General features: G+C 37.6%; 1 protein-coding gene across 3 annotated transcripts in view; it reads left to right on the top strand.

Annotated features, from left to right (window-relative positions):
* The first annotated feature begins 270 nt into the window (after positions 1-270).
* The window catches only part of CLGN (calmegin), a 39,000-nt gene continuing 15,255 nt past the window's right edge, over positions 271-24,015 (top strand). Inside the window, exons 1-5 of one of the 3 annotated variants that reach the window (XM_016950982.4) lie at positions 271-607; positions 15,034-15,186; positions 17,488-17,561; positions 18,220-18,278; positions 21,999-22,140. In XM_016950982.4, the coding sequence (XP_016806471.1) occupies positions 15,043-15,186; positions 17,488-17,561; positions 18,220-18,278; positions 21,999-22,140 (419 nt within the window). In that variant the 5' untranslated portion in view covers positions 271-607; positions 15,034-15,042. 3 annotated transcript variants of the gene reach the window in all.

Genomic DNA, 24,015 nt, shown 5'->3' with positions numbered 1-24,015 from the left:
TTATTAATAGTGTTGTTCGAGAGAAAAAGAACATATTGTTTTATATATAATGTATTTATTAACACTTAACGTATCTGTATTTGTCATATACACACACCAGACAGGAAAGCTCCTTATTAATCACCATGACCGCAGATCTGTTAACATCTAGAACTCTGGAGAAAGCCTAGAGCCCTAATCTTGCTGCACTTATTACTGGACGTTGTTCATAAATATGATTTACATAAAATTCAGGACCCAATCATTGCGCAACAGGAGGTAGCACGGTCTGCAGAGAGGGCGGGAGCTCAGAAGAGGAAAAGTCTTCGGACTTGCAGGGGGAATTCCTCCTGGGCTAACCCGGGAGCGGGGTCCACGCCACAACCGGCCAGCGGCGGCACAGGCTCCATGTGCGGCTCCCCCTGGAGGCGGTTGAGCCCCTCGGAGCAGGAGCGCGCAGCACACACCTCGGGCATCCACTGCCTCCCGCCCGCCACCGCACGCGCACGCGCTGTTAGTAGTCGCTGCTGCGCGGCCGCCGGCGGGACTGGTCTGAAGAGACGCGGGGACCAAGTGGCAACGACTTGGACATCTGAGCTGTCACTGCCGAAAACAGGCCGCAAGAGAGGTGCGTGAGCAGCAGGCCGCGTTCCCGCTGTCCCGCTGCCCTTTGCGCGCAGATTGGGGTGAGGAAGCGGAGTCGTTGCTGCTTCCCCCAGGCACCCCGTTACTTTGCCGCCAGAGGGCTGAACCGGTCGGGGCCAAGTGAGGGTAGATGTTGAGTCTGGCGATGGGGCTGCAGCGAGCTAGAGTCTTGACTGGGCTCTGGCGGCCCCGTGGGTGGACGCAGGAGGTGGTGCCACCTGGGACCCTTTGTGTCTCCAGCACCGCCGCATCCACCTGCTGCGCCCGGGCTGGGGCGGACGAGCACGGGGACAGCTAGGTGCCTAGCCCGGCCGGCCTCCCCTGCGGGCTTGAGGAGCCACCGGGAGCCGAGGCCGTTATTCCAGCGGTTGCCATTGCAGCGCCGTTCCACGCTTGAGCCCCGGGGCGCTCTCCCAAGGGTTGTAGAGGGGGCCCGGGGCGCGTCTGGGCGCTGCTCACTCTGCTGACTGCTCCTTACAGAAACCCAAACGAGATCAAAATAGGCTCGGCTGTCTCAGTCTCCACTTATGTGGAAGCGAAGGGACCCCACTTCACGGCGATGGGGCCAGGGACTGTTGGCCGCTCCCTCGATACCCGCGCAGAGCCCAGTGTGCGCCGCCGGGGGGCGGGCGAAAGGGCTGGGTTGAATCCAGAGAGGCCCTAATTACTAGACTCATTATCGCCCCAGGCCTGTTTACCATCAATCAGACACTTTCGCTGATTTTATTTATAGCATCTGCCCAAGCAACAAAGAGGAGGTGTTTGCTTGGGAGTTAAAAGCAAATGGCAACCAAAGCTCAGGACTGGGAGAGAAAAGGAAAGTAACGTGGCCACGGGAAGAAGTCTCAAATTAGAAAAGAGTTCATTAACGTATAAACTTTTTGTTGCTTAAAAGCAGGCAAAATCCCGATCTCATCTGATGATTTTGCTTGCTTTACAAATGTCGACATCACTCGAGGTAGCCCTCCTTTGGGTCATTGTAAGTTTGACCTGTTTTCAGTTTGGAGTTTTGCTTTCACGTCTTATTGGTTTGATCTTCCGGTAACATTTAGATCTCCTCTCCAAATCCTCAGAACAAGATATTCTGTACTCTCTGTCTTAGCTAGTTGATAAGGTTAATTGTTGTGTGTAAATGATGTAAGTATGTTGATACATCTGTCTAGAAATTGAAGTGTTGTAAGTTAGCTGTAGTACTTTTTAAGTACCTAATAAATATTGGTGTTTTTAAATAGAAAACTAGAATTATGAACTTTAAAGAATCTTTGGATTGTCTAGTTCACGTCACAAATGAGAAAACAGGCCCGGAGCAGTTTTTATCACTTGTCTTCTTAATAATAAAACTAGAAACTTGGTGCGATGGTGCCAGGTTCGGTGTACTTTTTATTATATCATTCTACATTGCATTCCTGAAGCCACATGACAACTAAAACTTTAAGTAATAGGTGATTGTCAAACACCACTTCTGGAATATACCAGTGTTGGTCTGATCCTCAGTCAGCCATTAAAACTGAATAACAGCAGAAAGGCATCGCAGTTATAAGAAATAGCATGTACAAAAAGTGTGTTAAATAGGTGTGTTGAGAGTGAAAGAAGGCCCGGCGCGGTGGCTCACGCTTGTAATCCCAGCACTTTGGGAGGCCGAGGCGGGCGGATCACCTGAGGTTAGGAGTTGGAGACCAGCCTGACCAATATGGTGAAACCCCGTCTCTACTAAAAATACAAAAATTAGCCGGGCATAGTGGCGCGCGCCTGTAATCCCAGCTACTCGGGAGGCTGAGACAGGAGAATCGCTTGAACCAAGGAGGCAGAGGTTGCAGTGAGCTGAGATTGTGCCACTGCACTCCAGCCTGGGTGACAGAGCAAGACTCCATCTCAAAAAAAAAAAAAAAAAAAGGAATTACAAAAATGTGTCACAGAAACATAAAGTGACTATAGTGTTGGAAAAGTGGCAGCTGTAGACTTGTTCAATGTAGTGTTGCCAGAAACCTTCAATTTGTGAAAAATGCAATAAATCAACGTGCAGTAAAATGAGGTATGCCTGTATGTACACACACACACACACACACACACACACACACTATTGATTCTGCTTCTCTGATGAACTCTGACTAATAAAATGACTCTCTTCAAAGTAATGACTCAGGGATTCTGCAACTTTCTACCTTGGAATTTTGCCATTTTCAACCATGACCTTCAAAATTGCTTGCATCAAACCAGAAGGGGAAAAATCATAAAGAATTATAATTCATAATTATAGGAAGTTTTTATGGGCAAGGGCTGACAATGGCAAACAGGTCTTCTATTTACATTCTGTTGGCTGGAACCAGGTAATTGTCACATCTAGTGCCAAGGAAATTACCCTTGTGATCAGCCAGCAACTTCTCCCACACTTTACAACACATATTGCATATCCTGTGATTGTCTTTTCTTTGTGTGCCTTACTTACCTTTGATGTGACAGTGAGCATTACTTCAATACCAGTACATGAGCTGCACTTCATAATTTGTAATTTGGGGGTGGTAGTGGAGAACCAGTAGGGTTTTTAGGAGATATTGGTGTAATTATTTAAAGTAGACCAGACTACTTGATCTAGATTTCAAAGATTGGGAAGAATGGTATCTCATTCATGGATAAAGTTACTTGTGCTTCAATTTGTTATTGAACTACCACAGAAGCAGTGCAGAGAACATACATGAGATCAAAGATACATGTTGGTGCAGAAGGATGCAGTTCTTCAGTGCCTCCCTTCTTATGAAGGCACAACTGATATTTAGTGATCTCAGCAAGCCTCATGGAGTGAGGAATACATAAGAAGCTTGGAACCCTGGGCATGCTACCTTTTAATTTATAAGGAGGGAAGAGGGTGACATTAGCACTAAATGTTCTACCCTATACCATATAAACAAATTCTTGCTGTACTAAAATTATATAACTTAAAACAACCATACAGATCAATAAAGAAATAGATAACACCACAAGCCAACTAAACATAATAAACATATGGACAACACTGTACCCAACAATAGCAGAACACACATTTTTCTTAACTGCACATAGAACATTCTCCAGGATAGACCATATTAGACCACAAAACAAGTCTTAATGAATTTTAAAAGATTAAAATCATACAAAGTAAGTTTTCTGAACACAAAGGAAAGAAACTAGAAATCAATAGTAGAAGGAAAACAAGAAAAATTCACAAATATGTGGAAATTAAACAGCACACTCTTGAACAATGAGCCAAATAAGTCTCAAGAAAAGTTAGAAAAACATCTTGAGACAAATGAAAAGGAGAACAAAAGATACCAAAACTTATGGGATACAGTGAAAGCAGTGTTAAAAGGGAAATTTATAGCTTTAAACACTTACATGAAAAACAAAAGATCTCAAGTTAACAACCTAACTTACACCTTGAGGAACTAGAAAAAGAGCAAACGAAACCCAAAAGTTAGAAGAAAGAGGGAAATAATAAAGATTAGAGCAGAGAGAAACAAAATAGAAAATAGAAAAACAAGAGAGAAAACAAGTGAAATCAAGAGTTAATTCTTTGAAAAGGTCAACAAAAAAATTAACAAACCTTTAGTTAGATTAAGAAAAATGAGAGAAGACTCAAATAACTAAAATTGGTAATGAAAGGACATTACATCTGATTCTACAGAAATAAGAGGGATTAAAAGAGAATACGCTGAAGGATTGTATGGCAACAAATTGGATAACCTAGATTAAATGGATACATTCTTAGAAACACACACCCTATCAAGATTAATCATGAAGAAGTAGAAAATCTGAACAGACCTATAACTGGTAAGGAGATTGAATCAGTAAACAAAAACTTCCCAGCAGATAAAAGCCCAGGACTAGGTGGCTTCACTGGTGAGTTCTACCAAACATTGAAAGAATTAACACCAGTCCTCCTCAAATTCTTCCAAAATATTGAAGAGGAGTAAACACTTCCAGATTCATTCTATGAAGCCAGCATAACCCTGTTATCAAAGCCAAAGACACTACAAGAAAACTACAGAGCAATATTGCAGATGATTATTGATGCAGAAATTCTTAACAAAATACTTGACAACAAAATTCAGCTGCATATTAAAAGAGTTATATACTATGACCATGTTGGATTTATTCCTAAAATTCAAGGATGATTCAACATAAGAAAATCAGTGTACCATGCCACATTTACAATGTAGGGAGGGGAGAACACGTGATCATCTTTATTCATGCAGAAAAAGCATTTGACATGATTCAACACTCTTTCATAATAAAAAACACTCAGTACACTAGGAATAGAAGGAAACCACCTCAACATAGTAAAGGCCATATATGAAAAGCCCACAGTTAACATCAGACTAAATGGTGAAAGACTGAAAGCTTTTCCTTTAAGATCTAGAATAAGACAAGGATGCCTGCTTTTTCCACTTCTCCCGAGCCAGAGAAATTAGGGAAGAAAAAGAAAGAAAAAAGACATTCAAATTGAAAAGGAAGAAGTAAAATTATCTCAGTGGATAACATGATCTTATATGTATGTACAAAACCCTAAAGATTTCACGAACACAATACAAAAATCTGTTAGAAATAATAAATGAAGGCCAGGCATGGTGGCTCATGCCTGTAGTCCCAGCAATTTTGGAGGCCAAGGTAGCCAGATCAGTTGAGTCTAGGAGTTTAAGACCAGCCTGCGCAACATGGCAAAAACCATCTCTACAGAAAAATACAGAACATTAGCTGGGCATGGTGATGCTTGCCTGTAGTCCCAGCTACTCGAGAGGCTGAAGTGGAGGATCACCTGAGTCCAGGAGTTCAAGGCTGCAGTGGGCCATGATGGTGCCACTGCACTCCAGCCTGGGTAACAGAGTGAGATCCTATCTCAAAAAACAAACAAATGAATTCACTAAAGTTGCAGGGTAAAAAAACTAGCACACAAAAATTAGTTGCACTTCTGTATACTAACAATGAACAGGAAATTAAGAAAACAATTCCATTTATAACAACATAAAAAAGAATAAAATACTTAGGAATAAATCAAGGAAGTAAAATACTTGTACATGAAAAATTATGAAATGCTGCTGAAAGAAATTAAGAAACAAATATTAATCAATGGAAAGACATTGTGTTCATTGGGATTGGAAGACTTAATAAGATGGAAACACAACCCAAAGTAATCTACAGATTCAGTGCAATCCCTACCATAATCCTAATAGCACTTTTTGCAAGAATAGTAAAATTCATATAGAATCTCAAGGGACCCCAAATAGCCAGAACAATCTTGGGAAAGAATAAGTTTGGAAATCTCATATCTCTGTTTCAAAAATTACAAAGCTATAGTAATCAAATCAGTGTGAGACTGGCATAAAGACAGACATATATATCAATGGGACACAATAAAGAGCCTAGTAATAAATTCCCACATATATGTTCAAATTTTTTTTTATAAAAGTGCCAAGACCATTTTGTGAGAAAGGACAGTCTTCTCATGAGATGATATTGGGGAAACTGGCTATCCACATGCAAAAGAATGAGGTTGTAACCTTACCTTAAATCATAGACAAAAATTAACTCGAAATGGATTGAAGACTTAAACATAAGAAAACTATAAAACTGTTAAAACATGGAAAGCTTCATGACATTGAATTTGCCAGTAATTTTTATATGACACCAAAAGCACAGACAACAAAAGAAAGTATATATAAATTGGAAAACTCAAAATTAAAAAGTTCTGTGCATCGAAGAACACAACAAAATGAAAAACCTATGCAATGGGAGAAAATATTTGCCAATCATATATTTGATAAGGGGTCGGTATCCAGAATTTGTAGGAATTCCTACAACTCAAAACAAAAACAAAACCTGATTTTTTAAATAGGCAAAGGACTTGAATAGACATGTTTCCCTTGAAGATGTATAAATAGCCAACAAGCACATGAAAAGATACTCAGTATCACTAATCATCAGGGAAATGCATATCAAACCACAATATGATACTACGCCATATTAGGACCTATTACAATGACTGCTATTAAAAAAAACATAATTTTGAACAAATGTTGGCAAGGATATGTAGAAATTGGGACCCTTGTGCCTTGTTGGTGGGAATGTAAAATGGTAAAGCCACTGTGGAAAACAGTATGAGGATTCAAAAAAAAATAGAATTATTGTATGACCAAGCAATTCAACTTATGGGTATATACTCAAAAGAATTGAAAACAAGGTCTCAAAGAGTTATTTGTATACCCATATTCATTGTAGGATTATTCACAACAGCCAACAGGTGGAAGCAACCCAAGTGTCCACTGACAGATGAATGTATAAACAAAATGTGGTGTATACACACAATGGAATACTGTCCAGCTTTAAAAAGGAAGGAAATTTGATACATGCTACAACATGGATGAAGCTTGAGGGCATTATGCTAAGTAAAATAAGCCAGTTACAGAAAGACCAATACTGTATGATTCCACTTATATGCAGTACCTAGAGTAGTCAAAATCATAGAGATAGGTATTAGAAAGATGGTTTCCAGGGGCTGGAGGGAAGGGTAGTGGGGAGTTGTTAAAAGTGTATAGCGTTTTAGTTTTAGAGCATGAAGAAAGTTTTGGAAATTAGTTGTACAACAATGAGAATATGTTTTACCACGTGATTTAAAACAATTTTAAATGCATAAATTAACTACTTCATTTTCTTGTAGTATTACCCCAGCATCTGGCCTCTCAGAGTTTCAGTACAGACTTGTCAATAGCATACCTCTCTCTAAGAAATGAGATGTGACAAACCTCATAGTTTTGTTTGGAACTTCATAACATGTTGGCACCATTGTGAGACAGATTTCAATACTGTGAACTTCATGATCTAATTCTCAATTGTCAGCTTGTGCAGCATTGAAGAATGATAGGATACTGCAGCATTACGCAGAAAGTATTAAGTCTGTATTTCTGATATTTTTTTTAAAAAAAGAACAAATAAAAACAATAGAACTGCATTGTCTACAGAATGCCTTCTAACCAACTGCAGTTCTTTAAAAATCTCTGTTTTTGTTTTGTCGATTGGGAATAGTACCTACGCTATTCATGTCCTGGGCTGCAAAGATTAAATTAGCTAGTCCTTTGATGTGAAATAAGATCATAGAATTTTAAAGAAGAAACAAACTTTCAAGATAAAGTGTTTTCTGAACTGTTTTCGAAAGCATTGGAAACTATTTCTAAGGAAAAGTCAGGAAAAACTATAATATAGAATACAAATAAAACTGGGGTGCTCTGGTTGAATTAAGGGTAGAGTTCCAGATAGAGCACTACCTGCTTGGCTTCCTCTTAACTCTTTCTTGGCAGCCCAGTACACGAGAGCTCAAACAAAGCACTTAGAATGTATTTTTTTCAACAAATTAATTATTTGGAACCTAAAGTGTACATTCATTTGAAAGAGAGGATATGGGTCTAAAGTTATATTAATGTTCATTATTACTAGTATTATTTTATGTGTTTTTATTTTGCTCAAAAATGATTAATAGCCAGTCAAGCAAAGTGCCTTTTACTATGTAACATGGAAGGCCCTTAGACTTTTAGAATAATGAAGCTTTTAGAGTTCACAATTAATAAGCAATTTGCAGATATACAAATTTCTGTGCCAATAACTAGGAAATTAAGGAAATAAGCCTATTTCATTGTGTCAAATTGATCCCTTTACATTTACTTCCTATCCCAGTTATACCTCTTTTGTGATTTAGAGAGATCAAATCCTAGTTAATGACAGCACCCATCATTTTTGTCTTTGTCCATAAATATATAAGTAATTATGTAATTGTGGAATTATAGGAATTATATATGCAAAAGAACTTTCTCCATAGCAGTCTACCTGATTACAATAAGCCCTATATTTGTTTGATCTTTTGAATGTGCTTTGATTTTAGTAAAACACTACCACATTAAATCTGTGATAAAAAATTTTTTGTATCTTTTCTCAGCATTTATATATAAATGTATTTTGGTTTTATAATTATAAAATTTCCATTTTTATGTTTATATACACTTAAGCAACATTATAATAAAAACAATTTCAGTGAACGTTTAGGAATCATGATACTTTTAAAGAGGTCTACATATTATTTGTGTTTGATAACTACCATCATCTTTATCTTTAGATTTTTTTTTTTATTATACTTTAAGTTTTAGGGTACATGTGCACATTGTGCAGGTTAGTTACATATGTATACATGTGCCATACTGGTGCAATGCACCCACTAACTCGTTATCTAGCATTAGGTATATCTCCCAATGCTATCCCTCCCCCGTTCCCCCACCCCACAACAGTCCCCAGAGTGTGATATTCCCCTTCCTGTGTCCATGTGATCTCATTGTTCAATTCCCACCTATGAGTGAGAATATGTGGTGTTTGGTTTTTTGTTCTTGCGATAGTTTACTGAGAATGATGTTTTCCAATTTCATCCATGTCCCTACAAAGGACATGAACTCATCATTTTTTATGGCTGCATTGTATTCCATGGTGTATATGTGCCACATTTTCTTAATCCATTCTATCATTGTTGGACATTTGGGTTGGTTCCAAGTCTTTGCTATTGTGAATAATGCCGCAATAAACATACGTGTGCATGTGTCTTTATAGCAGCATGATTTATAGTCCTTTGGGTATATACCCAGTAATGGGATGGCTGGGTCAAATGGTATTTCCAGTTCTAGATCCCTGAGGAATCGCCACACTGACTTCCACAATGGTTGATCTAGTTTACAGTCCCACCAACAGTGTAAAAGTGTTCCTATTTCTCCACATCCTCTCCAGCACCTGTTGTTTCCTGACTTTTTAATGATTGCCATTCTAACTGGTGTGAGATGGTATCTCATTGTGGTTTTGATTTGCATTTCTCTGATGGCCAGTGATGATGAGCATTTTTTCATGTGTTTTTTGGCTGCATAAATGTCTTCTTTTGAGAAGTGTCTGTTCATGTCCTTCGCCCACTTTTTCATGGGGTTGTTTGTTTTTTTCTTGTAAATTTGTTTGAGTTCATTGTAGATTCTGGATATTAGCCCTTTGTCAGATGAGTAGGTTGCGAAAATTTTCTCCCATTTTGTAGGTTGCCTGTTCACTCTGATGGTAGTTTCTTTTGCTGTGCAGAAGCTCTTTAGTTTAATCAAATCCCATTTGTCAATTTTGTCTTTTGTTGCCATTGCTTTTGGTGTTTTAGACATGAAGTCCTTGCCCATGCCTATGTCCTGAATGGTAATGCCTAGGTTTCTTCTAGGGTTTTTATGGTTTTAGGTCTAACGTTTAAGTCTTTAATCCATCTTGAATTAATTTTTGTGTAAGGTGTAAGGAAGGGATCCAGTTTCAGCTTTCTACATATGGCTAGCCAGTTTTCCCAGCACCATTTATTAAATAGGGAATCCTTTCCCCATTGCTTGTTTTTCTCAGGTTTGTCAAAGATCAGATAGTTGTAGATATGCGGCGTTATTTCTGAGGGCTCTGTTCTGTTCCATTGATCTATATCTCTGTTTTGGTACCAGTACCATGCTGTTTTGGTTACTGTAGCCTTGTAGTACAGTTTGAAGTCAGGTAGTGTGATGCCTCCAGCGTTGTTCTTTTGGCTTAGGATTGACTTGGCGATGCGGGCTCTTTTTTGGTTCCATATGAACTTTAAAGTAGTTTTTTCTAATTCTGTGAAGAAAGTCATTGGTAGCTTGATGGGGATGGCATTGAATCTATAAATTACCTTGGGCAGTATGGCCATTTTCACGATATTGATTCTTCCTACCCATGAGCATGGAATGTTCTTCCATTTGTTTGTGTCCTCTTTTATTTCCTTGAGCAGTGGTTTGTAGTTCTCCTTGAAGAGGTCCTTCACATCCCTTGTAAGTTGGATTCCTAGGTATTTTATTCTCTTTGAAGCAATTGTGAATGGGAGTTCACTCATGATTTGGCTCTCTGTTTGTCTGTTGCTGGTGTATAAGAATGCTTGTGATTTTTGTACATTGATTTTGTATCCTGAGACTTTGCTGAAGTTGCTTATCAGCTTAAGGAGATTTTGGGCTGAGATGATGGGGTTTTCTAGATATACAATCATGTCGTCTGCAAACAGGGACAATTTGACTTCCTCTTTTCCTAATTGAATACCCTTTATTTCCTTCTCCTGCGTAATTGCCCTGGCCAGAACTTCCAACACTATGTTGAATAGGAGTGGTGAGAGAGGGCATCCCTGTCTTGTGCCAGTTTTCATAGGGAATGCTTCCAGTTTTTGCCCATTCAGTATGATACTGGCTGTGGGTTTGTCATAGATAGCTCTTATTATTTTGAAATACGTCCCATCAATACCTAATTTATTGAGAGTTTTTAGCATGAAGGGTTGTTGAATTTTGTCAAAGGCTTTTTCTGCATCTATTGAGATAATCATGTGGTTTTTGTCTTTGGCTCTATTTATATGCTGGATTACATTTATTGATTTGCGTATATTGAACCAGCCTTGCATCCCAGGGATGAAGCCCACTTGATCATGGTGGATAAGCTTTTCGATGTGCTGCTCGATTCGTTTTGCCAGTATTTTATTGAGGCTTTTTGCATCAATGTTCATCAAGGATATTGGTCTAAAATTCTCTTTTTTGGTTGTGTCTCTGCCTGGCTTTGGTATCAGAATGATGCTGGCCTCATAAAATGAGTTAGGGAGGATTCCCTCTTTTTCTATTGATTGGAATAGTTTCAGAAGGAATGGTAGCAGTTCCTCCTTGTACCTCTCGTAGAATTCAGCTGTGAATCCATCTGGTCCTGGATCCTTTTTGGTTGGTAAGCTATTGATTATTGCCACAATTTCAGATCCGGTTATTTCTCTATTCAGAGATTCAACTTCTTCCTGGTTTAGTCTTGGGAGAGTGTATGTGTCAAGGAATTTATCCATTTCTTCTAGATTTTCTAGTTTATTTGCGTAGAGGTGTTTGTAGTATTCTCTGATGGTAGTTTGTATTTGTGGGATCGGTGGTGATATCCCCTTTATCATTTTTTATTGTGTGTATTAGATTCTTCTCTCTTTTTTTCTTTATTAGTCTTGCTAGCAGTCTGTCAATTTTGTTGATCCTTTCAAAAAACCAGCTCCTGGATTCATTAATTTTTTGAAGGGTTTTTTGTGTCTCTATTTCCTTCAGTTCTGCTCTGATTTTAGTTATTTCTTGCCTTCTCCTAGCTTTTGAATGTGTTTGCTCTTGCTTTTCTAGTTATTTTAATTGTGATGTTAGGGTGTCAATTTTGGATCTTTCCTGCTTTCTCTTGTGGGCATTTAGTGCTATAAATTTCCCTCTACACACTGCTTTGAATGCGTCCCAGAGATTCTGGTATGTTGTGTCTTTGTTCTCATTGGTTTCAAAGAACATCTTTATTTCTGCCTTCATTTCGTATGTACCCAGTAGTCATTCAGGAGCAGGTTGTTCAGTTTCCATGTAGTTGAGCGGTTTTGAGTGAGATTCTTAATCCTGAGTTCTAGTTTGATTGCACTGTGGTCTGAGAGATAGTTTGTTATAATTTCTGTTCTTTTACATTTGCTGAGGAGATCTTTACTTCCAAGTATGTGGTCAATTTTGGAATAGGTGTGGTGTGGTGCTGAAAAAAATGTATATTCTGTTGATTTGTGGTGGAGAGTTCTGTAGATGTCTATTAGGTCCACTTGGTGCAGAGCTGAGTTCAATTCCTGGGTATCCTTGTTGACTTTCTGTCTTGTTGATCTGTCTAATGTTGACAGTGGGGTGTTAAAGTCTCCCATTATTAATGTGTTGGAGTCTAAGTCTCTTTGTAGGTCACTCAGGACTTGCTTTATGAATCTTGGTGCTCCTGTATTGGGTGCATATATATTTAGGATAGTTAGCTCTTCTTGTTGAATTGATCCCTTTACCATTATGTAATGGCCTTCTTTGTCTCTTTTGATCTTTGTTGGTTTAAAGTCTGTTTTGTCAGAGACTAGGATTGCAACCCCTGCCTTTTTTTGTTTTTCATTTGCTTGGTAGATCTTCCTCCATCCTTTTATTTTGAGCCTATGTGTGTCTCTGCACGTGAGATGTGTTTCCTGAATACAGCACACTGATGGGTCTTGACTCTTTATCCAATTTGCCAGTCTGTGTCTTTTAATTGGAGCATTTAGTCCATTTACATTTAAAGTTAATATTGTTATGTGTGAATTTGATCCTGTCATTATGATGTTAGCTGGTTATTTTGCTCATTAGTTGATGCAGTTTCTTCCTAGTCTTGATGGTCTTTACATTTTGGCATGATTTTGCAGCGGCTGGTACCGGTTGTTCCTTTCCATGTTTAGCGCTTCCTTCAGGAGCTCTTGTAGGGCAGGCCTGGTGGTGACAAAATCTCTCAGCATTTGCTTGTCTGTAAAGTATTTTATTTCTCCTTCGCTTATGAAGCTTAGTTTGGCTGGATATGAAATTCTGGGTTGAAAATTCTTGTCTTTAAGAATGTTGAATATTGGCCCCCACTCTCTTCTGGCTTGTAGGGTTTCTGCCGAGAGATCCGCTGTTAATCTGATGGGCTTCCCTTTGAGGGTAACCAGACCTTTCTCTCAGGCTGCCCTTAACATTTTTTCCTTCATTTCAACTTTGGTGAATCTGACAATTATGTGTCTTGGAGTTGCTCTTCTCGAGGAGTATCTTTGTGGCATTCTCTGTATTTCCTGAATCTGAACGTTGGCCTGCCTTGCTAGATTGGGGAAGTTCTCCTGGATAATATCCTGCAGAGTGTTTTCCAACTTGGTTCCATTCTCCCCATCACTTTCAGGTACACCAATCAGACGTAGATTTGGTCTTTTCACATAGTCCCATATTTCTTGGAGGCTTTGCCCATTTCTTTTTATTCTTTTTTCTCTAAACTTCCCTTCTCGCTTCATTTCATTCATTTCATCTTCCATCGCTGATACCTTTCTTCCAGTTGATCGCATTGGCTCCTGAGGCTTCTGCATTCTTCACATAGTTCTCGAGCCTTGGCCTTCAGCTCCATCAGCTCCTTTAAGCACTTCTCTGTATTGGTTATTCTAGTTATACATTCTTCTAAATTTTTTTCAAAGTTTTCAACTTTTTTGCCTTTGGTTTGAATGTCCTCCCATAGCTCAGAGTAATTTGATCATCTGAAGCCTTCTTCTCTCAGCTCGTCAAAGTCATTCTCCATCCAGCTTTGTTCCGTTGCTGGTGAGGAACTGCGTTCCTTTGGAGGAGGAGAGGCGCTCTGCTTTTTAGAGTTTCCAGTTTTTCTGTTCTGTTTTTTCCCCATCTTTGTGGTTTTATCTACTTTTGGTCTTTGATGATGGTGATGTACAGATGGGTTTTTGGCGTGGATGTCCTTTCTGTTTGTTAGTTTTCCTTCTAACAGACAGGACCCTCAACTGCAGGTCTGTTGGAATACCCTGCTGTGTGAGGTGTCAGTGTGCCCCTGCTGGGGGGTGCCTCCCAGTTAGGCTGCTCAGGGGTCAGGGACCCACTTGAGGAGGCAGTCTGCCTGTTCTCAGATCTCCAGCTGCGTGCTGGGAGAACCACTGCTCTCTTCAAAGCTGTCAGACAGAGACATTTAAGTCTGTAGAGGTTACTGCTATCTTTTTGTTTGTCTGTGCCCTGCCGCCAGAGGTGGAGCCTACAGAGGCAGGCAGGCCTCCTTGAGCTGTGGTGGGCTCCGCCCAGTTCGAGCTTCCCGGCTGCCTTGTTTACCTAATCAAGCCTGGGCAATGGCGGGCGCCCCTCCCCCAGCCTCGCTGCCGCCTTGCAGTTTGATCTCAGACTGCTGTGCTAGGAATCAGTGAGACTCCATGGGCGTAGGACCCTCCAAGCCAGGTGCGGGATATAATCTCGTGGTGCGCCATTTTTTAAGCCTGTTGGAAAAGCGCAGTATTCTGGTGGGAGTGACCCGATTTTCCAGGTGCCGTCCGTCACCCCTTTCTTTGACTTGGAAAGGGAACTCCCTGACCCCTTGCGCTTCTCGAGTGAGGCAATGCCTCGCCCTGCTTCGGCTCGCGCACGGTGCGCGCACCCACTGACCTGCGCCCACTGTCTGGCACTCCCTAGTGAGATGAACCCGGTACCTCAGATGGAAATGCAGAAATCACCGTCTTCTGCGTCGCTCACGCTGGGAGCTGTAGACGGGAGCTGTTCCTTTTCGGCCATCTTGGCTCCTCCCCGCTATCTTTAGATTTTGTGCCATTGGCTCTTTGTTTTTGGATGAAGGCCTGCAGCTATAGAATCTGTTTCCTACAAGATTTGAAGTTTGTATTTTCACTTGCTCAAAGCACAATTTAAATAATTTTGTCAGTGATTTGTTTTAAAAGCCATCCTAGAATAAAGGAGCTATTATGGAGAAATTATTTATTTCTACATATACTTAACACTTATTTTCACAACTTTGTTTTATTTTCACTAATTACTTTTAATTTCACAGATAATCAATATGCGTTTCCAAGCCTTTTGGCTATGTTTGGGTCTTCTGTTCATCTCAATTAATGCAGAATTTATGGATGATGATGTTGAGATGGAAGACTTTGAAGAAAATTCAGAAGAAATTGATGTTAATGAAAGTGAACTTTCCTCAGAGGTATGGTTATTGAGAAATGGGTTATAAATTATTCCTTTACATAGTACAATGAAGTGATTGACCTCTGGTGATTCATTTCAGTTCAAATAATCTTCATTTTAGAGATAGATAGAAAAACATTGATTTTTTTTCTAAGTATCTTATTACTTTATTTTTTAGAGTGCCCATGTAATTCAGAAATTTGTTCATGGCATCTAGCACAGTTTCTTAAACAAATAAATATGGGGGAGGTTTTTACTATCAAAACAGGAGTTTGTCACAGATTAAAGAGAACTAAGCTAATAGTAAGGTTTTTATTCATACTTTTGACATTGCTAGATCTTTTCAAATAAAAGGCTATATAATTTGCAGTTCCTTGAGAAGTAAAGTATTTGTCTTTATTTCTCTGAGAAAAGAAAATGCTAAGGAGGAGGATGAATTAGAAAAGGAAGTGAGGGTGAGGGGTGGGCATTTAGTAAACCTGACTCGTGTTTCTCTCAGCATTGTTAAAACGTATATTTTGAAGTAGTGATTAACAGGAGTCTGAGAAATTGCAGGGATTTTTGTATACCTTGATGATACATAAGAGCTTTTACATTGAGGATATTCATATCTAACCTTGTGATAATCAGAAATATTTTTGATGGTGAGAAAGCATTAATTGTATTCTGCCAGCTACTGTTTGAAGGGCCGAAGGGAATAATATGTAGTTGTTACAGATTTCTTTACTTCATTTCCTCTTATTAAGTATTTTTCATTTGCAAATGTGTTGTTTCATTGTTTAAGGTGAACAGTATGTTTCCCCTGTTAAATTGAAGCTCTGTAAGGACAATTTTTTTTAAAGCCTATTTCTATAATCTGCAGAAAGTAAGTACTCCGAGTACTAATAATTACTGACTTGGATACAGTTACTACAGGGTCTTTGAAGGTTAATATTAATACTTCAAAGAAATTGACAGGTAACTACCACTCGACTTATTTGGTGATACTTTGAGAATATGATAGGAAGTGGGAAAGAATGATTTTTGATGCTTCTAATTTTATAGCATGAGTAATCTACATAGGGTGAAGTATAAATAAAGGGCAAAATAAACTGATTTTAGGGGTGGCCTATCAGAAGGAAGCCTCTTGTGACACCACTGCCCATTTTGTCAATCTATAAAAATATAGAGAAGAGTAAAGTTGTAATTCAGTAAACTTCATAGAAGATTGGCAGTTTTGGTAGCTGAATCTTGACCCTGTCAGTAATTACGTGGAATTTTGTGTAATTACTGATTTCCCTCCCTTAGACAGGAAGTGTTTTGCTCTCAGGGTAGGATAGGGACAATGAAAATAGAAAAAGTATTTCTGCACCCTTTTCCCTAAAGCCTACTGGAAGAAATCTCACTAATCATACAGATACAATCTAATCTCACTAATCATACAGATACAATCACAGGCTGATTCTGAGAGGATCCAGACTAACCTATTACTTTAGGCAAATTTTTATTTATTCATCCTCAGTTTAAATTATCTTTTGATAGTTTATCAGTCTTTACTCTTTTAAATTAGTTTGTTGGTAAATTCTGTATCATGTAGTAAAAATGTATGAGCTTTGGAGCCAGACAGTCTTGGCTTTATATGCAAGTTCTACAATTATCTAACTGGACAGCAGTAAGCAAGTTACTTTGTCTGTCCCAGTTTCCTCATATATAAAGTGGTTACTAATGATACTTCCCCCATAGAAATATTATAAGAATTAAAGGAGCCACTATATCATCAGCAATACCACTGCCACCATCATCATTATTGCCACCCTAACAGCTAACACTTCAAAGGCACTTGAAACAATGCTTTGTTAATAATTGCTTTGCAATGCTATCTCCATAGAATCTTTTCACTCTCTGGGTTCCTAATCTTGGAAAATTATATTATTATCTTTTAGGGTACGTAACAGTAAAACTTAAGAGTTAATTTTAAAAGCCTATGTGCTTACTAAGCTCTACATCTTACATGCTTTTCATTATGCTGTTTCCTTTGCTCCCAAAGAGTTTTATCCATAAATATTGTCACTTGTCAGAGTCCCTTTGTTCCTTCTGTGTTAGAAGGGGTCAGTGTATCCACTGTTTGTACGTATAGTATTTTTGTCATCATGGTATTTGTTATATTTTCTTGTACCTTATCATTACTAGGATACAAAGTTTTGTATCCTATTTGAGTTTGTCACCTCATATCTGTATTACCTGTATGTGCATTACATACTATGTTCTTCACTAGGAAGATTATTTAATTGAAATATTTGTGAAAATGAATAACTTTAGACTTGGAAAATTTCTTTTCTAGATTAAATATAAGACACCTCAACCTATAGGAGAAGTATATTTTGCAGAAACTTTTGATAGTGGAAGGTTGGCTGGGTGAGTATTCATTCAAGAGAATGTTTTCTTTGATTTATTAGCTTTTTTGAAGTTATTAGGTTTTGGCCTATGAAAATTATCTCTACTACAGATCTGTAAAAAATTTTAAAGTAGTTTAATTGACAATGTAAATCAGTACTTAGTATATTTTTGTAATTGATAGAATGTTTAATTTGAATAGTTATTTATTCAAAGAAAATATACTAATTCCGAATGCAAAGATGAAATTTATAACATTTCTTTATTCTCTAGGACAGATTAACACTCTTAAGTTCAGATGACAAATATGAGTACTGCTCTACTCTAAATAATGGAAAAAACAAAAGTTAATATTAAAATGATTATTATGTGTCAGATGTCCTTAAAAAAAGTAGATAATTACCATATTTAATCCCCATTTTACAGGTGGAGAAACCGAGGTTTCTTGTACCTTACCTGTGATCATACAGCTAGTAAATTATAGATTCCAAATTCGGTTTAACTCTAGCCCTTCAGGATTATGTGTAGGCATCCTTATTTAGCATCTAAGTATGAATTTATTGTTGAATGAAAAGTGACTGTATTGGGTGATCTTTTATTGTGTTTCTGTATGCCTTATATCTATAAATTGCTGATTTTATTGTTAATGACATATATGTATGTTCAACTTTATTTACAGATGGGTCTTATCAAAAGCAAAGAAAGATGACATGGATGAGGAAATTTCAATATACGATGGTAAAATATTTATTTAAGTATTAGATATAACCAGTATGGCCTGGAGTTCACTAACCTTTGAGATTAGATTTTTGTTAAATTGTGTTGGCTGGAGTCCCCCACCCTGCCTCACAATAAAATGTTCAGTCTTTTATCTTGTCCCTCTTCAATATTTCTGAAAAACCCTTCACTATTTCTGAAAATCTCACTCTTAAGCCAGTTAATCTAGTTTTCTAACTGAACAGTTGAATTTTCACTCTACTGCTGTTAGTCTTTTGCATTTCCTGAAGCAGTATTTCCCAGGCTACTGCTGTCTCTATGGTTTCATCTCAAGCATAGACACACCTAGATCAAATTATAATTTATGGTAAGATTCTCCTAGCAAGTAAAAAGCAGAGGATAGCTAATGAGAGCTACAAGATATGTGGCTGCTTCTGGAATCCTCATCTCCAGGTCTATATCCATTATCATAGGGTGTCTGATAGGATTATCTTCAACCTTAGCTCTAGAAAGAAATGTCCTATAGGCAGGGGTCATATTGTCTTCCCTAATAGGACTACCCTAGAGTATGACCAAATATTTTCTTCTTTGTGGTCTAAAAACCAGCCTCCTTGATTGTTATATGCTGAAGCAAGATCAGCCTCTTCTCACAGTGACTGATAGTGATAATTTCTTCTTTCTCAGAGGACCTCATACTCATAAACATGTGGCCCTGCACTCAGACTCTGATAAGCAGTTACATCACAACAACAAAACAGATAGCATGTTGGATGTCAGCTATCTGCTTCCTTTTCATAGTTTCTGTTTAGTGTAAGATAAAGATCATACCTGCATGTCTTCCTTTGCATGGTGTTCGCCATCCCAGCAAATCCCCTGTGTATATATATACACATATATACATATATACACAAATATATATACATATACACATATATGTGTGTGTGTGTGTGTGTATATATATATATATGCTTATCAACTCAAAAAGGACACCACCATATGCACAGAAAAAGCAGTAGTGGGATTTCTGGATCAAACAGTAGATCTACTTTCAGTTTTTTAATAAACCTCCGTGCTGTTTTCCATAGAGGCTGTATTAATTTACATTGCACCAGCAGTGTATAAATGTTCCCTTTTCACCACATCCATGCCAATTGTTTTTTGACTTTTTAATAATGGCCATTCTTACAGGGGTAACGTAGTATCTCATTGTGGTTTTAATTTGCATTTCTTTGATGATTAGTGATGTTGAGCATTTTCTAAACATGTTCGTTGGCCATTTCTATATCTTCTTTTGAGAAATGTCTATTTATGTCATTTGCCTACTTTCTGATGGGATTAATTTTTTTCTTGCTGATTTGTTTGAGTCTCTTGATTCTGGATACTAGTCCTTTGTCAGATTCATAGGTTATTAATATTTTCTCCCACACTGTGGGTTATCTGTTTACTCTGATGATTATTTCTTTTGCTGTGCAGAAGCTTTTTAGTTTAATTAGGTCCCATTTATTTATTTTTGTTTTTGTTGCATTTGCTTTTGGGTTCTTGGTCATGAATTCTTTGCCTAAGCCAATGTCTAGAAGAGTTTTTCTGGTGTTATCTTCTAGAATTTTCATGGTTTCAGATCTTAGGTTTAAGTCTTTAATCCATCTTCAGTTGATTTTTGTATAAGGTGACAAGTAAGGATCCAGTTTCATTCTTCTATATGTGGCTTGCCAGTTTTCTCAGTACCATTTATTAAATAGGGTGTCCTTTCCCTAATTTATATTTTTGTATGCTTGGTCAAAGATCAGTTAGTTGTAAGTATTTTGCTTTATTTCTGGTTCTTTATTCTGTTCCAGTGGTCTGTGTGTCTACCTGAGACCATTACCATGCTGTTTTGATAATATGGCCCTGTATAATTTGAAGTCAGGTAATGTGATGTCTCCAGATCTGTTCTTTTTGCTTAGGATTACTTTGGCTATTCAGGCTCTTTTTTGGTTCCATATGAACTTTTGGATTTTTTTTCCTAATTCTGTGAAAATTGTTCTTGGTGTTTTGACAGGAATCACGTTGAATCTGTAGATGGCTTTGGGCGCTATGATCATTTTCATGATATTGATTCTTCCAATCCATGAGCATGGGATGTGTTTCCATTTGTTTGTGTCATCTATGATTTTTTTCAGCAGTGTTTTGTAGTTCTCCTTGTATAGATAGATCTTTCACCTCTGTTAAGAATATTCCTAGGGATTTTTTTTTTTTTTTGCAGCCATTGTAAAAGTCATTGAGTTCTTGATTTGATTTTCAGTTTGGTCGTTGTTGCTATGTAGCAGTACTACTGATTTGTGTACATTGATTTTGTAAGCTGAGACTTTTATTGAATTGATTTTTCAAGTCTAGTAGTCTATTGGATGAGTCTTTAGGGTTTTCTGGGTATGCAATCATATCATTAGCAAACAGTGATAGCTTGACTTCCTCGTTTCCAATTTGTATGTCCTTTATTTCTTTCTCTTGCCAGATTGTGCTGGATAGGACTTCCAGATAAAGTTGTTACTTCTTAAAATAAGACCTTTATAGGGGGTGAGAGGCAAACTACAAGTTAGTGATAATACAATTCACCATCAATGTGAGAGAAAGAAAACCAAGTACATTAATCTTTTTCAAAAAAATATAATATGACCAAATTAGGGGGAGAAAGAAAAGAAACTTGGAAACTTAATAAAAACACACACATTTTTAAAAGTCTAAAAATGTATGTACAATTATAGACCAAAAATTACCCCTCTTTGATTTATAAGACTGTGTCTGGTTCTTGCATTATTTTTCTTAGAAAGAAAAAAAATGATATGAGAGCATTTGTGATTCAAAAGTGCTCATTAATGAATATTTTGAGTTGACACAATACTGGAAAATAGCCAGTTTTGTCGAATTGAATTTTCTTGGAATAGGCAATACCTATCATTTTCAAAACAGAAGATTTTACACAAATTAATATAAGTTGATTTTCTATTCTAAAACCAGTAAAGGAGTAAAGTCTAACATATAACTTTTGGGCTACAGGTAGCCCACCTAGCTTTGCATTGTATGTGCCCCATAATCTAATTTCAGGAATGTCCTGATCTTAACATGGAAAATTGTAACCCAGAGAAGGCCTAACTCAGTTTTGCCTTGTTGTAGCTTAGCACTTATGCAGTGCTTTGCTGCCTTCCTGGCCAAAAGTTCTGAGAGCTGATTAGTGTAGCCTGATAAGGGTTTGTGTGAATTAAGCATGCAGTTTTCAAAATGAACTTTAAATCTTTACAATAACTGCTGCAAGTAAGAAAAGTAGCTGATGAGTATTGTGCATTTCAAAATAAATAGACTACTCATTTTGTGTTATGTGTCATATGCAGTTTCAAATATGTCATTTTAAAAATACAATATTGGCATACCCTATTGAGACAAACCACATTTTATAATTTCATTGATTAAAAACTCTTTCATAGAAAAACCAAACTAATTCAGCTTTAAGAGTGACTTAATTAGACACTATAGTGTTTGCTATTAGTTTTCACAACTTTAGTTAAGAAGATGAAATCATTCTTTGATAGAAAAAAAAAGATAAATGAGCAGGCATACATATATAGTTGAAGATATTTCCTGATTTAAAATTTTTATTTTTCCCAAGTCAGCCTTCCTGGATAAAAATTATTGTTCACAACTGCTGATAAATAATTCTTAGGTCAATGTTTTCTGTTTTAGTTTAATTTGCTTTGCTTTATTTTTTAGGAAGATGGGAAATTGAAGAGTTGAAAGAAAACCAGGTACCTGGTGACAGAGGACTGGTATTAAAATCTAGAGCAAAGCATCATGCAATATCTGCTGTATTAGCAAAACCGTTCATTTTTGCTGATAAACCCTTGATAGTTCAGTAAGTGTTGCTATGTTTTTGAATACTTTTTCTGAATTTTGTATTAGCTTTGGCTTCTGAATATAGCTTGTATTTTGAAAATGGATGTGAAAATCTAGATCTTCCTTTTTCGTTTCACTTAGTTAAAACACAAATGTGCATATACACACAAACATACCCATGCTTTCAATAAAAAGCAGGTAAATGATAAAATTATACAAAGATCAACCATTCTTATGGCCTAGTACTAATATTTATATTTGTTTATTTCAAGGAGTTGTATGTGGGCTATTAAGCAGTATATTTCCTTTGGTCTGAGTGCTTGTATTGACTAAATGAGGAATAAATAGTTTGGCTCTCTTAAAAAAATTTAAAAATTATGTGATACATACTGTAATATATACAATTCTGCTGTCATAAACTATATAATGCACAGTAAAAATCACCATTTTTGTTTTACTCTTAAAATTACTTGTTATCAAAATATTAAACTTAATATATTCAGAACAGAATAATAAATATCGCTATTAAACCAGTGATAAGATTCAAAGGCAGAAAATTTATTTCAAAAATAAATGTTTATGAATACCAGTGTCTTTCAAGCAGGGACCCCTTTTAAAGGTCACATTCTCACAGATAATCCTTTCTTTCAACCTCTCCACCTCCCCACCATGCCTGGCATGGTGCCTCATGCCTCATGTGTGTAATCCCAGCACTTTGGGAGGCCTAGGTGGGCAGACAGCTTGAACCCAGGAGTTCAAGACCGACCTGAGCAACATGGCGAAACCCCGACTCTACAAAAAAATTTTAAAAATTAGCCAGGCATGGTGGTGCCCGACTGTAGTCCCAGCTACTCTGGAGGCTGAGGGTGGGAGGATCACCTAAGCCCAGGAAGTCGAGGCTGCAGTGAGCCAAGGTCACACCAGTGCATTGCAGCCTGGGTGACAGAATGAGATCTTGCCTCAAAAAAAAAAAAGAAAGAAAGAAAGAAAAAAAAAAGAGGACCAAGAATTGAATAGCAGTCTTTCATATGTTTAAAAACAATTCAAAGGAGAGTGAATGTTTGTCTCCTCTTAATATTGATAAAATGAAATGGGGTAAATAAAATGAAGAGATTTATATTCAATGCTATAAATGCTGATTTACAACATAACTTTACTATAAAGCTGCTTTTCCCAAATTGTGTACATGTTAATATATATGAATATAATTGAAGATGAAGAATATTCTAACTCAAAACATAGGAAGTAAAGGCCTGGCGCAGTGGTTCACACCTGTAATCCCAGCACTTTGGGAGGCCAAGGTGGGTGAATCACGAGGTCAGGAGATCAAGACCATCCTGTCTAGCATGGTGAAACCCTGTCGCTACTAAAAATACAAAAAAATTAGCCGGGTGTGGTGGCAGGCGCCTGTAGCCCCAGCTACTCGGGAGGCTGAGGCAGGAGAATGGCGTGAACCCAGGAGGCAGGGCTTGCAGTGAGCCAAGATCATGCCACTGCACTCCAGCCTGGGCAACTGGGCAACAGAATGAGACTGTCTCAAAAAAATAAAAAAAATAAATAAAAATAAAATTAAAAAAGGAAGTATGTTAGCTCATTAAAGACTGAGAAGTTCTACATATGAAAACCTGTTTTCAGCATTACTACTGTGTTTCCCAAACACATTTGATCACATAAGTTTATTTTCCCACCTAACAATAATTGCTATTTCATGGAACAATTTGAGAAATGATACTCTAAAGAAATTAAGGTTACCATATACTCTGCATATGTCCTTGGTTTTCCTATGACTGGAAGTTTAGCAGTAGTCAAGCTGTATGATAAACATTTTGTTGATCCTCTAATCCATTGTGAATCATTTATACTAGGTAAAAGTTAATTATTTGAAAACTCTTAA

Source organism: Pan troglodytes, chromosome 3 (assembly GCF_028858775.2).
Source record: "Pan troglodytes isolate AG18354 chromosome 3, NHGRI_mPanTro3-v2.0_pri, whole genome shotgun sequence".
In the NCBI taxonomy this organism is placed as follows: Eukaryota; Metazoa; Chordata; class Mammalia; order Primates; family Hominidae; genus Pan; species Pan troglodytes.
The sequence above is the reverse complement of the archived record's forward strand: the minus strand, read 5'-3'. Positions and strand labels throughout refer to the sequence as shown.